Genomic DNA, 15,632 nt, shown 5'->3' with positions numbered 1-15,632 from the left:
TGGCAGAAGTCGAAGGAACAGGTTCCTCGGACGGTGCAGGAGTTGCTGGGGGAGCAGGAGCGACCTCGGTCTCCGAATCAGGGTATTCCACCTAATAATAATAATAATAATAATAATAATAACAATAATAATAAAGAATCTCTTCTACCTTTACCAAGAGGTAAGTAGCCACTGAACAATTACATTGCAGTAACTGTCACGAGTACTATTCACTAAATAATATATATCAAACACAAGCTATGCAATAGCACTTGAAGGTTCTTTTAGTCTTTTAAATGTTGTAGATGAAGTGGTGATAAACAAGTATACGAGTTTTTTTTTAAAGTTTTAGTTATAACATTAGCAAAAATATATATAACATTTAATTGATAGTAAAAGTGAATAATATGGAATTGTCACGAGAGTATAATAAATGTCAAACAAATATCAATAAATAAGAACGGTGTTCATTTCATCAATAATAACGTACGTAACAAATATAAAAATGATTACAATCTGATTTTACATATATATATATATATATATATATATATATATATATATATATATATATATATATATATATATATATATATATATATATATATATATATATATATATATATATATATATATATATATATATATATATATATATATATATATATATATATATATATATATATACATATATATATATATACATACATATATATATATATATATATATATATATATATATATATATATGTATATACAGTATATATATATATATATATATATTATATATATATATATATATATATATATATATATATATATAAGCAATAGGTATCTTATTTAATAATAATCAAATTACTGGGAAAAGATACCGAGTACACTCGCGGATACTGCCGTGCGGTCGGTCACTTATCCCTTGTGCATAAGGTCACAACCCTCAAACATGCTTTCGTGACTTTGACTGGCCAATAAACACTCTCTCTCTCTCTCTCTCTCTCTCTCTCTCTCTCGATCATAGCGACCAGTGCACATTTTGCGATTACCGTAACATTTACCACTAAACACCAAGCACCAATACTTCGGTGACGGTAAACAACCAACATCGGCATAGAGCACTTTCAAGTAGGGCTGATGTATAAAATCCAAGGTGGCAGGGATCTCGACCTCTTCCGTACAACAGCACCACGAATGCACTGTAGAGTTATTTTTGCTGATCCCCATTTTTGGGCTCAGGCCATGTCGTCCTGATGGAAGGTTCCTATAAGTAGCTTCCTAGGGTATATTTGACTACAGTGATATTCCCAAAGAATTTACCTTTAGGTCTCCAGAATTCCAACTCCTGGCACGAATATCCTTAAAATTTCTCTTAAGGATATTGCATAATATCAGGGGACATACATCTTGATACGACACATAGCAATCTTCACCCCGAATAGCGTTTTCCCTTCGAAGGGGAAACTGGCAAAATAAAAGGAGAGCCGTTATCAAGGTACCCTTCCTCCGTTACTATTTTGAGTATCCAGATGGCGCTGTACGTCCCCGCCATGTTTATTCCTATACTGTAAGTGTAGCGCTACAGCTGGGTGATTTTCCCTATTGCTCTTTTGTGTACGCTTTACTTTTTGGATTTACCATGCAATCTCCAGCCTCTTCTGCCTCTGGAAAGTTGAGTATTTGATCTTTACATTGTATAAATTTTAGCTCTTGCCTCACAGTGAAATTAGGTTGATTTAAGTGAGAGAGCTTTGCCTGAACCGAAGGCGTCATGGGCGCTGTTGTTCATTACGCATGAGTTATTTAGTTAGCCTGAACGACTTTCCCGGTATTAATAGCTTCAAAATATTGAAGTTATTCAGTCTTCATTGCTAGGAGTTAATTATATTATGCCGATTGTATTCTTGATAGTTTCGGCGATTTAGGTAACCGAACCTTGCTTGCGCTAGGCTTCCTAGCTTATGCGTTTTAGTTTACTCTCAAGCATGATATAATAGACATTCCTAGTGTAATAACATTTAAATGAAGCTATTTAGGCAATTTATACTCGTAAGATACATTGATTGCATATATATATATATATTCTTCTTCTGAGATCGTATACGAGAGTTTCGGCGATTAAGGTAGTCGATTCTCACCCGCTACTAGGCTACTAGTCTAGTGGCTTTAGTATACTTTCATACATGTTCCCCGGTTACCCTCGTGTATCGTTTTATCAATTCAGGCGGAGATAGATATCTCCTATAATTATTATATAAATCGATACTCATCTCCAGTGGAGAATTAAGGGTAATCCCTCCTTCCCTCTGAGCGTAGCCTTAGGCTACAACCCTAGTTGGTCTTGCCTGAAGTAGACACTCAGGCATGACTAGGCTAGGGTTTTCTGTCTCCTCCCTTGGCCTGCAGATAGCAGGCTTTGGGTTTCGGTCAGAACCTCAGAGTATATGGTCTTTTGCCGACAGCTGGCCGGCAGAGTGAATAGTCATTCCCCTGCCAGGCTAGGCGGCCAGCATAGGAGGCTAGACCTCCCTAGGCCGCACCTGAAGTGGTGATATGATGCCGCCACCTTCTCCCTGCGGTCTAGTAGATGTAGTCCTGTGCTCGCAGACCCTAGGCTGAAGAATAGACATTCTTCTGCCGCCTAGGATGGCGCCGGCACTGGAACTCTGTTTCTCCCTTGTTGATAGGATGCGGCAAGTTTGCCACCGTCCCATTAACTGTATTGGCAGACCCTAGGCTGGAGAATAAATATTCTCCTGCCGCCTAGGATGGCGCCGATACTGAAACAGTTTCTTAAGGGTGTGGTAGGACTGGCAATCCTTCCGGCTCCTTCCACACCTCATACAAGACCCTTTTCCCTCTCCCCCTCTGTCCTTTAGTGATGGCCTAGCCATCACAACCCTTTGGCTGTCGTCCTACAATCTCACCGCTTGCCGGCAGGTTGTGGGGCCGGCCGGGGCTCCTACATGCAGTGGCTTAGTCTCTCAGCCTTCCCTTATGGACGCAAGGCTCCGGGGAAAGCTGTGCCGGCTGGGCCAGCGGCCGGTGGGAGACCCCTATACTGTAGAGTGTTCTTCAGTCCTCTCTTGGACTGCCATCCACTTACCAGTGGCCGGCAGAGACCGGCAATGGTTTGTGTTTGGGTGGAAGCCTGAATGATACATTCTCCCCTTCCATTTGAACCCTCATTCTGGAGGATGGTAGTAAGACTGAGTACTTACACCCTTATTTACTGTTAATACACTTTTAATAAGGAACCCTTCACTCCTTGCTTTCGCTCTCTGTATCGGCTAGTGCCGCCGGATACTAACCTAGCCGGCAGTTGTCGGTCGGCCGGGTTGATGCTGCCGGCCACTACCCCAGTCCGCAAGGCGCAGGCTGGACCAGTGCGCCGGCATCCGGAAGGATTAACTTGGCTAGTGGGTGCTGGCCGGGTTGATGCTGCCGGCTACTACCCCAGCCGGCAAGACACTGGCTGGACTGTGCCGCCAGGTACTAGCCTTGCCGGCAACATGCCGGCTAAAACTACAGTATATGATTATACTGTATCCAGTATATTTGCAGTATAGATCATACTGCAGACAGAAAACTATAGTATAAAATTATACAGTAGTTATTTTCCAACATACCCTGTGTATCCATGCACAGTCTATTGTTGAGACCTATTACATATAGAAAGAAAAGATTTCTTTCCACATACTGATAGATGATCAGTTACAATTTACCCTCATTATTAAAACCTTTGGAAAGTCAGTATTAAGTTACACTTACCTATCCTTACAGGTTAGAACTCTTCCATTGGGTTTCCTGAATAGGAAAACTCTAGGTTTTAATTTTGGGGGAGGTCGCAGCAATTGGCTGGACAGGAAACACAAGTATATGTCTTTCCTAATTCTTTTCTAGCTTGCCTATCCTAAGCTATATGCAGTAAATATGCAAAAATATTAATAATAATATTTATATAGTTTATCAGTTGAGATGAACTACCGCATACTTATTTAGTTTTCCTCTCTTTACAGGAGGACGACCCTAAGTGCCTGAGAGTCTTTTGCAATGTGAGGAGCAAGGACTTCTGCGGCCATGTAGAGTGCAGGGCTCACTCTCTCTGCTCCATCTCCAAGGGACCTCTGAAATACTGGGACCCCCAAGACTGCAATGTGTGCAAAGCCTTGGTTACTGAGGCTTTTCATGACCCCAAGTCAGCGGTCAAGGGATGCAGCACGGAGTAAGCTGCGCAGATGGGTTCGTGGCTTTCAGAAAAATGCCACGGGGCCTTACCTTCCGAATGAAAGGATAGGTGCCTATCTGTTCCCTAAGGCAGCTGCGGATGCCGTTATACCACAGCCTCAGCCTGAGATCCCTTCTGTTCAGATTTCCGTAGATACGGATGTCTCGGACGCGATGAAGGACATCCACTTAGATGAGAGGATGTCGGAGGTGTCTGAGGACACCGAGAAAGACCTCCTTGCAGAGGTTCTAGAACAGGAGTCTACCCTGGCTCCCGAGACTGAAGAGGATGACGTCGAATCGGAGTCTGTTTCGTCAGTTCCGGCTCCAGAACCAGTACCCTCTATGTCTTCTGCTCCTCCATCGGATGACAGATGACATGAAGAAATCTTTGGACAGTCTCATGTCTATGATGGAGAGTCTTCGTAAGCAGAACGAAGAAAGGGACACTGAACTAAGGAGAAGGATGGACCATCTCGCAACGTCTCGCGGGTCTCAGAAGAGACTCAATGTGAAAGATCTTCCTTCTTGCTCCGAGGTGAACCCTTGGAGGCATGCAGAGTACATGCCAATTACTAATGGGAAGATCTTCATTTCAGAAAAGCTGGGGGCTGTCCTCATTGAGGATGTTGACTTTTGGCCAAGCTTTCAGTCTTATCTAGACTGCTTCGTCCGCTTGAAGGCAGAACCTGTGTCCAAGGAGGAGACAGAACCAAAAGAGGTCATAGTTCTTGACCATGATAAAGCTCAGGCTCTGTTGGCAAGTAGTCTGAAAGATAGGGGCTTCACTAATTCAAAAGTGCCAGCCCTTAACAAGAAACACCCCTCTTTTGTTGCTTCAGCTAAACTAGCTTTTCCCTTTACGGAAAAAGGGTTTAAGGCGGTAATGAAGGCAGTGGACACAGGAAAACCTTGCCCTACACTCGAGGAGTGTAGACCCTTATCCCTAGCTCTGCCTACGGACAACAAGGACTGGAAGGAAATACACCTTACCTTCTCAGTGGGGAAGTTGGAGGTGGATATTGCTGGATGCCAGTTCAGCGAGAACCTCCCTAAGCTGTCCGACTTTCTCTGCGTAGAGAGCAAAAGACAAAGGAGAGACTTGCCGCATCTCTGTCCCTCCAGATTACCTTGGAGGCAATGGCAAGTGACAACAGATCCCCAGATATTTACATGGTTGTGGCCAAATCACATTTGGTAACACTGGTCAAAGACCTACTGTATATGGCTTTGTTAGGGCCAGACACGCATGTAGGGAGTTCGTGTTTGCTTCGGCTGCAGTAAAACACGAACCTAGGAAGCTGATAACTTCCAATATTCAGGGAAAAGGCCTCTTCTCGAGTGAAGTGGCCAAAGAAGTAGTGGACAAGGCCGCCACGGAGAACAGGAATCTTCTCCAAAAATGGGGCATGTCGGCAAAGAGGAAGTCTTCCCCGGATGAGGGTCCCCAACCAAAGAGGAAGACGAAGAGACCTAGGTTGCCCTCTCGCCCTGTCAGAAAACAGCAACAACAACAACTTCTCGTAGTTCCTATGACCGCGGTGCCCCAGATGGTGGCACAACCCCAGCCTACCTACCAGATGGTGCCTCAGCAGATGGTTGCACAGTCACCAGCTTTTACTCCTGCTTATGAGAGGCAGACCACTACCTTTCGCCCTAAAGGTAGAGGGTCAAAAAGGGGCTCCTCTAGATGCCCTCTAAGAGGAAGAGGGGGTAAGGGAGGACGCGGTCAAGGAGGCAAGTCCTCCGAACAGTCAAAGCAATGAGATGCTTCCGGTAGGAGGAAGACTCCAAAAATTTCAGGATCGCTGGACCTTCGATTCCTTGGCCCACAGCCTAATCAAGAACGGAATAGGTTGGAGCTGGAGGACAGCTCCACCATCATATCCTCAATTCTTCCAACACTCCACCCCCGTCCTGAAAGAATACACCCGAGAACTCTTGAGCAAACGGGTGATAAGGAGGGCAAAGTCCATCTAATTCCAAGGAAGGTTGTTTTGTGTTCCCAAGAAGGAGTCATTCTGGACTTGTTGCCACTCAACAAGTTCATAGAAAACTACAAGTTCACGATGTTAACCCTTCAACACATAAGGACCCTGCTGCCAAAAAGGGCGCACACAGTTTCAATAGACATAGCAGATGCCTATTGGCATATTCCAATCAATCGCCCACTCTCCTCCTACCTAGGATTCAAGCTACAGAAGAAGAAATATGTCTTCAGAGCCATGCCCTTCGGACTGAACATAGCCCCAAGGATTTTTACAAAGCTTACAGATGCAGTCGTTCAACAACTACGCCTAGAAGGTGTCCAGGTGGTAGCCTACCTGGACGATTGGCTGGTGTGGGCAGCATCAGAGACAGAGTGCATGCAAGCATCCAAGAAAGTGATCCAGTTCCTGGAACATCTGGAATTCAAGATCAACGTCAAGAAGTCTCGATTATCTCCAGCTCAGGAGTTTCAAGGGTTAGGAATACATTGGAACTTAAAATCACACCGTCTCTCCATTCCCCAGGGAAGAGGAGAGAGATAGCGGGATCTGTCAAGAGACTACTGAAATCCGACAGGATATCATTACGCCAACAGGAGAGAGTAGTGGGTTCTCTTCAGTTTGCATCAGTGACAGACCCGGTGCTAAGAGCACAGCTAAAAGATGCATCAGGAGTCTGGAGAAGTTTCGTATCAAACGCTCGAAGAGCTCTAAGAAACCAATACCGACTCGACTACGATCACTTCTCAAGCCATGGTCGAAGGCCAAGAACCTGAAGAGGTCCGTGCCTTGCAACCACCTCTACCTTCAGTCATCATCCATATGGACGCATCAAAGGAAGGATGGGGAGGTCACTCCCACCAACAGAAAGTCTAAGGAATTTGGTCTTCTCTATTGAAGACCTTTCACATCAACATTCTGGAAGCCATGGCAGTCTTTCTCACGTTGAAGAAACTATCCCCTCACCATTCAGTCCACATAAGACTGATCCTGGACAGCGAGGTGATAGTGAGATGTTTGAATCGTCAAGGTTCGAAATCACCCCAAATCAACCAAGTGATGTTGGCCATCTTCTGTCTTGCGGAAAAGAAAATATGGCATTTATCAGCAGTTCACCTTCAAGGGTTCCGCAAAGTGACAGCGGATGCTCTATCCAGGCTCACGCTGATAGAGTCAGAATGGTCCCTAGACGCAGGATCGTTCTCCTTCATCTTGCGCCAAGTCCCAGAACTGCAGATCGACCTCTTCGCGACGTGTGACAACAAGAAACTACCTCGTTATGTGGCCCCTTACAAGGACCCTCTAGCGGAAGCGGTGGATGCCATGTCCCTCGACTGGAACAGATGGAACTGGATTTACCTGTTCCTCCAACCAACCTCTTAATGAAGGTCCACAACAAGTTGAGATCCTTTCAGGGAACGGCAGCTCTAGTGGGTCCCAAGTGGCCAAAGAACAATTGGTTCCTTCTAGTATTGGAACTGAAGCCGAGGCTGGTCCCTCTGCCAGACCCAGTACTGACTCAACAAGTACAGAAGTCGACTGTCTTCGCTTGATCACAGAAAACCCAAAACCTTCATCTCATGATTTTCTCTCCTTAGCAGTAAAGAAAAGGTTTGGGATCTCGAGAGACAGTATAGACTTCTTAAAAGAATACAAATTCAAGTCTACTAGAAGACAATATGAGTAATCTTGGAAGAAGTGGGTTGCTTTCATCAAGTCAAAAAGAGCAAAGGAAATCTCCACAGATTTTTGTTTAGCCTTCTTTATCCACCTTTATAAACAAGGTTTAGCAGCCAATACAATAACAACGTGTAAATCAGCCTTGACTAGACCTCTGCTATATGCCTTCCAAGTAGACTTGTCAAACGAAATCTTTAACAAGATCCCTTAGGCTTGCGCTAGACTTAGGCTTGCAGCACCTCCGAAGCCCATTTCATAGTCCTTGAATAAGGTCCTACACTATGCTTCAACACTGAACAATGAGGATTGCTCTCTAAAAGACTTAACCCAGAAAGTCATTCTTGTTTGCTCTAGCCTCGGGGGCCAGAGTTAGTGAAATAGTGGCCCTTTCCAGAGATTAGGGCCATATTCAGTTCACAGAAGTGGGAGAACTGAATCTCTTTCCTGACCCAACATTTCTAACCAAGAACGAGCTACCTACCAAAAGGTGGGGTCCCTGGAGAATCTGCCCTCTGAAGGAAGATGTCTCGTTGTGTCCAGTGGAGTGTCTAAAGGTCTATCTTCATAGAACTTCAGACTTCAGGGGAAGACAGCTCTTTAAAGGAGAAACATCGGGGTCAAACCTATCCCTAAAACAACTAAGGGCGAAGATCACCTATTTTATTCGCAGAGCGGATCCTGACAGTACACCCGCAGGTCATGATCCGAGAAAAAATTGCTTCGTCATTAAATTTTTTCCAATACATAGACTTAGAGCGTCTTCGCTCATATACTGGATGGAAGTCATCTAGAGTGTTTTATAAACACTATGCGAAGCAAGTGCAAGAGTTGAAACGATTTGTGGTGGCGGCAGGTAGTGTCCTGAAACCTGTCGTCTAGCGCTGCGAGGAACAGTGAATTGATTGGGACTGTCAAAGTATGGGTGAAGGTGTTGACACTTCACAGTGCAATACTTGAAGATAAGTGTCACCAAGGTGGCACTATGGACTGTTCAAGTTATTAAAGGTGAAGAAACAGAGATAACACTTGTGCCATGTGTTCTTACACCGTGTGAAAAGAATCATTATCACAGAAATGCATATTAGAAAATTTAATAAATTTTCAGTTTTTGTGGCACTAATATTTTCCCTTTCAGGTGAAATAAACATTTTCTGATCTTGATTGTAATATACATGTTTCTTATTACATTTATTAACATTATGTATGTTGATTTGCTGGTTATTTATTGCCAATAAATACTTGATGGGTATTTGCATCTTATTTCACCCCAAATTTCATTTCAATAAAGATATGCTTGAGTATTATTTTCCTTTAATAATCTGCATATGTATATATGAACAGGTTATATAGTTAATACCTTTGTCCTATATGAGTCAAAATTTACCTGGCTACGCATATGGTATATACAAATCTTTGTTCTTACACTAGTACAAACCTTATCTGGCTATGCATACGGCAAGACCTGTATGCTCTGGATGTTCTTATTCAAGTACAAACTTTACCTGGCTTCGCATACAGGGAGACCTGTATGCTATTGATGCTATGTTTGTTCATATGGTATATGCCAACCTTGAGACTCTTTCCTAAGTCTAGTATGACTCTTCCCTGCAGGGGGCAGGAAGCACTAACATGGTTTATGATTAGCAGTAATGACGTATAACGGTAACGTCATGTCTCTATGGTCTGGATGACCAAGGAAAAATTGTCCTGAGGTTAAGGCCCATTTGGAAAATCCACACATACAGTACTTCCTAAATAAGGCTCTGGTAACCTTCCATCAGGAAGACATGGCCTGAGCCCCAAAAATGGATTTTGAGCGAAGCGAAAAATCTATTTTTGGGTGAGATAGCCATGTCGTCCTGATGGACCCGCCCTCCTTTTCTATAAGAAAAGGCCTTGACAGGATCTCTCCCGAAACTACTATATCTGTAGCACCTTGCTCAACGTTACAAGGAATAAACATGGCGGCGACGTACAGTGCCATCTGGATACTCAAAATAGTAACGGAGGAAGGGTACCCCTATAACGGCACTCCTTTTATTTTGCCACTTTCCCCTTCGAAGGGAAAACGCTATTCGGGGTGAAGATTGCTGTGTCGTATCAAGATATACGTCCCCTGATATTATGCGATATCCTTAAGAGAAATTTTAAGGATATTCGTGCCAGGAGTTAAAATTCTGGAGACCTAAAGGTAAATTATCTGGGAATATCACTGTAGTCAAATATACCCTAGGAAGCTACTTATAGGAACCTTCCATCAGGACAACATGGCTATCTCATCCAAAAATAGATTTTGAGCGAAAGAGAAACAGTAACTAAACAACTGTCTAAAACAAGATGTCACAACCAATCTTCATTACGGTAACAAGAATTTGTTGGTAATTACAGTTGGGTCTTTAACTCGGCTTTAACTCGGAAATACCTATAGACATATAAATTTACTTATTATGATGTAAATATAGTAACAACCTAAATACTAAGCAAATATATGAACACACGGTGACAATACATGCCCCCTTAAAAAAAGAAAATAACAATTTTCTGTACTTAACTTATTTATCAGTTTCACATCTGCTCAAATAATCAGCTCCAACATTCTCTGAGCCCTTTATAACTCATATTGTTTACGGGGTGCCTACGACAAGAGCCCATGTCTTACACAATGGTAAGGCAATCTGAGACAGACAGACAGACTTATATTGAAGTGATATGGTTGTAGACTTAATGACCACCTCATTAATTTTGGATTTGATTTTTGAGCAGTCTGAAGATAAGGCAAGGGCTTGTGATCAGTCTCCAGAATGAAGGATCTTCCATACAAATAGACTGCAAACTTCTGAATCCCCCAGACTATGGCAAGGCACTCCTTCTCCACTGCAGCATACTTAGTTTCCCTCGGTAGCAATTTTATACTTTCATATGCAACCGGACGCTTCACTCCATCAACTTCTTGCAGAAGTATGGCACTCAATCCAACGTTCGAAGCATCTGTACATAATACGAATTCAGCCTGCAAATCTGAAGTAAAGGAATAGGCTCGGCAGCAATTTTGTTCTTAAGAGCAACAAACGCCCGGTCATGCATTTCCTTCCACAAAATGTCATTAGGCTGATTTTTCTTGGTGAGATCTGTAAGACAGGACACGATGGTAGAGTAATTTGGAATGAATTTGCGATAATAACCGCATAATCCCCAAAATTCCTTCTTGGTCCTCGGATGTTTTGCACCAACTATTTTCTCCACTTTATCTTTATTAGGCCACATTTTATTCTCGCCTACAACATGTCCCAAATATTCAACTGAATACATGCCAAAGAAACATTTAGTATGCCTAGGTTTAGCTGTTAGTCCAGATTTTTTTTAGTCTACTCAAAACTTCTTCCAAAAGATACAAATGCTCATCCCAAGTTTTTGAATGAACCTCTAAACCTGCAAATAAACTTCTCATCATCTTAATGAAAGTGGCTGGGCATTCACAAGTCCAAATGGGAGCACTTTAAACTGGTATAGTCCTAAATCTGTTTGAAATGCAGTATACTGTTTACTATCCTCATCCAGAGGAATTTGCCAATATCAGCAGGATAAATCCATCTTAGAGAAGTATATACTTCCAATTAAGCTGGCAAATATCTGCTCTGGGTCACACATAAGTTCACTATCAAAAATAGTTAAGGCGTTCAGTCTTCTAAAATCTAGACAAATTCGCTTTGAGTTATCAGGTTTCGAAACCACTACCATAGGGGCTTAATATGGAGAACTTGAAGGCTAAAAAACATCCAAAGCTTTCATAGATTCTATTTCTGAATTCACATCTCTGTATAAAGCATAGGGAATTTTGTAGGGTTTTACTTTAACAATTTCTTCTCTAACCAACCTGATTTGGTGTTTGATCATGTGAGTGCGCCGGGGAATGTCCGACATTACCTCTCTGTAGCGGCTAAGGAGAGCCTCCAGATTCTGTTTTTGATTTTCCTGTAATTCCTTATTCAGATTGGTTTGTTCCCAAGTAGGGGAAAGTCCAGTATCAGGCACTAGTAGGGGTGAGAAATCCTCCGGTGGATCCTCCTCGACCACTGCAGTTGTACCTCCACTTTCTCGAACTTCTACAGAACTTTTATTCCTAGGAATGTAAGCTTTAAGCAAGTTAGCATGATAAAGTTTCCTTTTCCCATTTATTTGAATTTCATAATCCATCTTCCCCCTCACACCAACAACAGGAAAAGGACCCTTCCACTGAAGTAACAATTTATTATTAGCCTTGGGTAATAGTAAGAGAACTTCACTGCCAATTTTAAATGTTCTATTTTTAGCCTTTTTATTATAAAAGAATTTATATTTACCTTGCGACTTCTTCAATTCCTCTTGGGCCAACTTACAAGTTTCTTCTAATCTTTCTTGGAGGTTGAATACACAATCTTAAGTAGTTCTTACCTCTTCCTCATTTCTCTCCTTATCCCACAAATCTCTCAGAATAGCTAAAGGGCCACGCACCGTTCTCCCATATAGTAATTCAAAAGGGGAAAACCCCATGCTTGCTTGTGGAGACTCTCGGTATACAAAGAGAACTGCCGGCAGGTATCTATCCCAAGTAGTAGGTTGTTCAGCACACATGTTTTTAATCGTAGATTTCAACATTCCATTGAAATTTTCAACTAGACCATTCACCATGGCATGATAAGGGGTCGTAGGAAGATGCTTGATTGACAAAAGACCCCTAACTTCGTCCATCATCTGCGATGTAAATTGACTACCTCTATCAGTCACCATTTCTTCAGGAATCCCGACTCTGGAAAAGAAACTCAACAAGGCATCAGCTACACGCTCAGTTTCGATAGATGGTAAGGCTATGGCTTCAGGGTATCTGGTTGCATAATCAACCATGGTCAGGATATATGTGTTACCAGAACTACTTCTTGGCAAAATAGGTCCTATCAAGTCAACAGCAACAAGTTTAAAAGGAGTGTCAATGAGCGGTACCTCTCCCAAAGGTACCTTTCCAACTTTTCCTCTAGGATAAATTTTCTGACAAATGTCACATGACTGACAGAATCTCTCTACTGCTGCCCCAATACCTGGCCAGTAAAATTCCTGCCTTATTCTACCTAAGGTCTTCTCAGCACCCAAATGACCTCCAAGTATTCCTTCATATGCCATGCTCATCACACCCTCTCGAAGCTTAAACGGTAATACTAGTTGCTTGTGTTCAATACCTCGGTCTGAATATATTCTGAACAACAATCCTTTCTCCAAAACTGCCTTACCTTTTCCATCTCTAGTAATAGCTTTACCAGTTCTTGCATCATCTCGCAGAGATCTTAAGCTTGGATCCTCTTCTTGCTCTTTCTTGATTTCCTTTGAATCCATGTCCCAAGAAATCATAGGGCTCAGCCAGACCAAGCGTGATGAGCGGCGCGGTAGCGGTATAATTCAGGCGGCAGGCCAGCGACAAAATGTTGGGTGGCCACACCGGAACCGCCACACCTCTCTTGCCTCCTCACTCCCAGCTTTCAAAGATAGCCTTCCTCGTAAACATGACGATGGTGTTTGAGTAGGAAATTACTTCCGATTGAAAATTTTTATTTTAATCTGAACAATAAATTACACAAGAGTCTGGATTCATGATTTTAATAAATAGAGAAGGGAAAATAAGTTAATTTTGAAATTAATGTCGCCAGTCTCGTTTGTACGTTGACAGATTTAATGAATATCTGCTTATTTCACAAGTCTTTTGATTCTTTGATGGCAACATCCTTCCTGGATTCAGGCTCAAAAAACAAACGTCGAACTATAGACAACCTCAATCTCTCTCTTACCAGTTATTATAATTGCTTCAAATATGATAAAGTTTATGAAAAACCATTGTCCCTTTCATTCCAGAATTAACTAGCATTTTCATAAGATATATTGTTTAAATGTACATACGATTCTTCTTACATTTGAAATTTCTCTACATCACACACACACACACACACACACACACACATATATATATATATATATATATATATATATATATATATATATATATATATATATATATATATTTATATGTAACTAAATGGTGATTAAACAGGTTGCAAAGCACAAAATGACGTAGGCCTACCCACTATTTTATTACTATCCATTTGCAGTTGATTGCTATAGCTTCCATTTATTTAATTTATTTTTGCTCTCTGAAACACCTCCCAATAAATTGTTGATTAGTTATGGCTGGAAACGAACAACTGGAAGCGTACCTCTTCAGGAACTGATGAAAAATGGTGTCATCTTGGGTGAAGACGCTCGAACCACCACGATTTTTTAAAACATGAAACATAGTTTGGCGGCAACTGTAGCGGTTAGAGGCTTCCTGTGCCTCCTATCTGGCCACCTACATAAGATACCTTAGGTTTCAATTTGCCGCGGGAACCTCTTCCCGCTAACCGCGGTGCTAGCTGCGCTTGGTGTGGCCGGGCCCTTAGAGTCTGAAGTTTTCAGCTTTTGGAATGTAGATTTTGATTTCTTTGCACCAGATCTCGTTATACAGTGCCGGATGTGGGTTCCTCTAACCTTGTTACTCCAGGGATGTTGCCTATAATGAGATCATAAAGAGGGTCCTCCATGCACACAGCAATGGTAGGCTAGTACCCGGGAAAAATGGTGATTGAATGTAAATTTCTGCCAAAGGATAAGTTTCTACAAGATTCTTGTTCATATATCGAATCCTACTGCTCTTACCAGTAAAACGTTCAACAGGCACCAAGTCTTTTCTGGCTACGACAGTTGTACAACCAGAGTCCCTCAAAACTTTCACTGGGTTTCCGTATAAAATACCCTCCTCGACAGGCATATCAGAAGCAACACTTGCCAACTCAGTGTGATCATTTTTAAACACTTCATTATTTATATCCGCAACAGGCCCTTTCTGTTCCAATAAACAACTTCTCCTGCTGCAGCATGACCATTTTTCTTGGATTCTTTTGCATGTTCTAGACAATTTAAAGCCTTATGACCCACTTGTCCACATTTATAACACTTAATAGAAGGTGGACATCTAATGGGTTTAGCCGTCTGCTCAGGAAGCGCTTCCCCGGATAAATCAACTCTGTTACTTCGTACTGTAGAAAAATATTTAGAATTATGAAATAAACCTCCATGAGTTTGAACATAACTTTCTGCTATTTCAATCATTTTGTTAAGCAATAATGGTAATCGCTCTCTCAGATGTACCTGCAACTGCCTGCCACAACTCTGCAAAAATTGCTCCATAAGAAATAAATCAGTTAAGTCTTCACATGTCATTTCACACTTTGACATTTCAATCCACCTCTTCAAGAGGTCTTAATCTAGACACAAACTGTTCAACTAGCTCATTCTTCTGAGGTTTAACTGACCGAAACTTTACTCTGAAACCTTCCTCAGTACAATCAAATATTTTCATAAGTGATTCAGAAACCAAAACATCCTCAGGTGAAAGTCTAACATAAACCTCCAAAGCTGCACCCTTTAAATGTGAACTTAGAATTATAGCCCAATCCAGTTTAGGCCACTTAGCTGCACTAGCAAGAACTTCAAACCTCCTAAGATATGCATCAATATCATCTTTGTTTTCATCAAAATCAGGAATGAAGGACCTTTAACTTTTACTCTTACCTGGTTACCTTCAGTGTCGGAACCTCCGGTATTATCTGGCGAGTCCCTGATTTCTTTTTGCAGTTTAAATTTCTCATTCTCCTGTTTTTGCAAAGATTCTTGCATATTATACAAACGAATCTCTTGAGCTCT

The 15,632-nt window shown here is 41.9% G+C and overlaps 1 protein-coding gene across 1 annotated transcript; it reads right to left on the bottom strand.

Annotated features, from left to right (window-relative positions):
- Positions 1-10,835: 10,835 nt before the first annotated feature.
- On the bottom strand, positions 10,836-13,232 carry LOC137657290 (uncharacterized). The gene is made up of 2 exons (XM_068391626.1): positions 13,130-13,232; positions 10,836-11,167 (listed from the first exon to the last, which is right to left on the bottom strand). The coding sequence occupies exons 1-2, from the start codon at positions 13,230-13,232 to the stop codon at positions 10,836-10,838; spliced, it is 435 nt and encodes a 144-aa protein (XP_068247727.1).
- Positions 13,233-15,632: the final 2,400 nt, after the last annotated feature.

The sequence above is a fragment of the Palaemon carinicauda genome, chromosome 18 (genome assembly GCF_036898095.1).
Source record: "Palaemon carinicauda isolate YSFRI2023 chromosome 18, ASM3689809v2, whole genome shotgun sequence".
Classification (NCBI taxonomy): Eukaryota; Metazoa; Arthropoda; class Malacostraca; order Decapoda; family Palaemonidae; genus Palaemon; species Palaemon carinicauda.
This window is presented reverse-complemented; position numbering and strand designations above follow the sequence as displayed.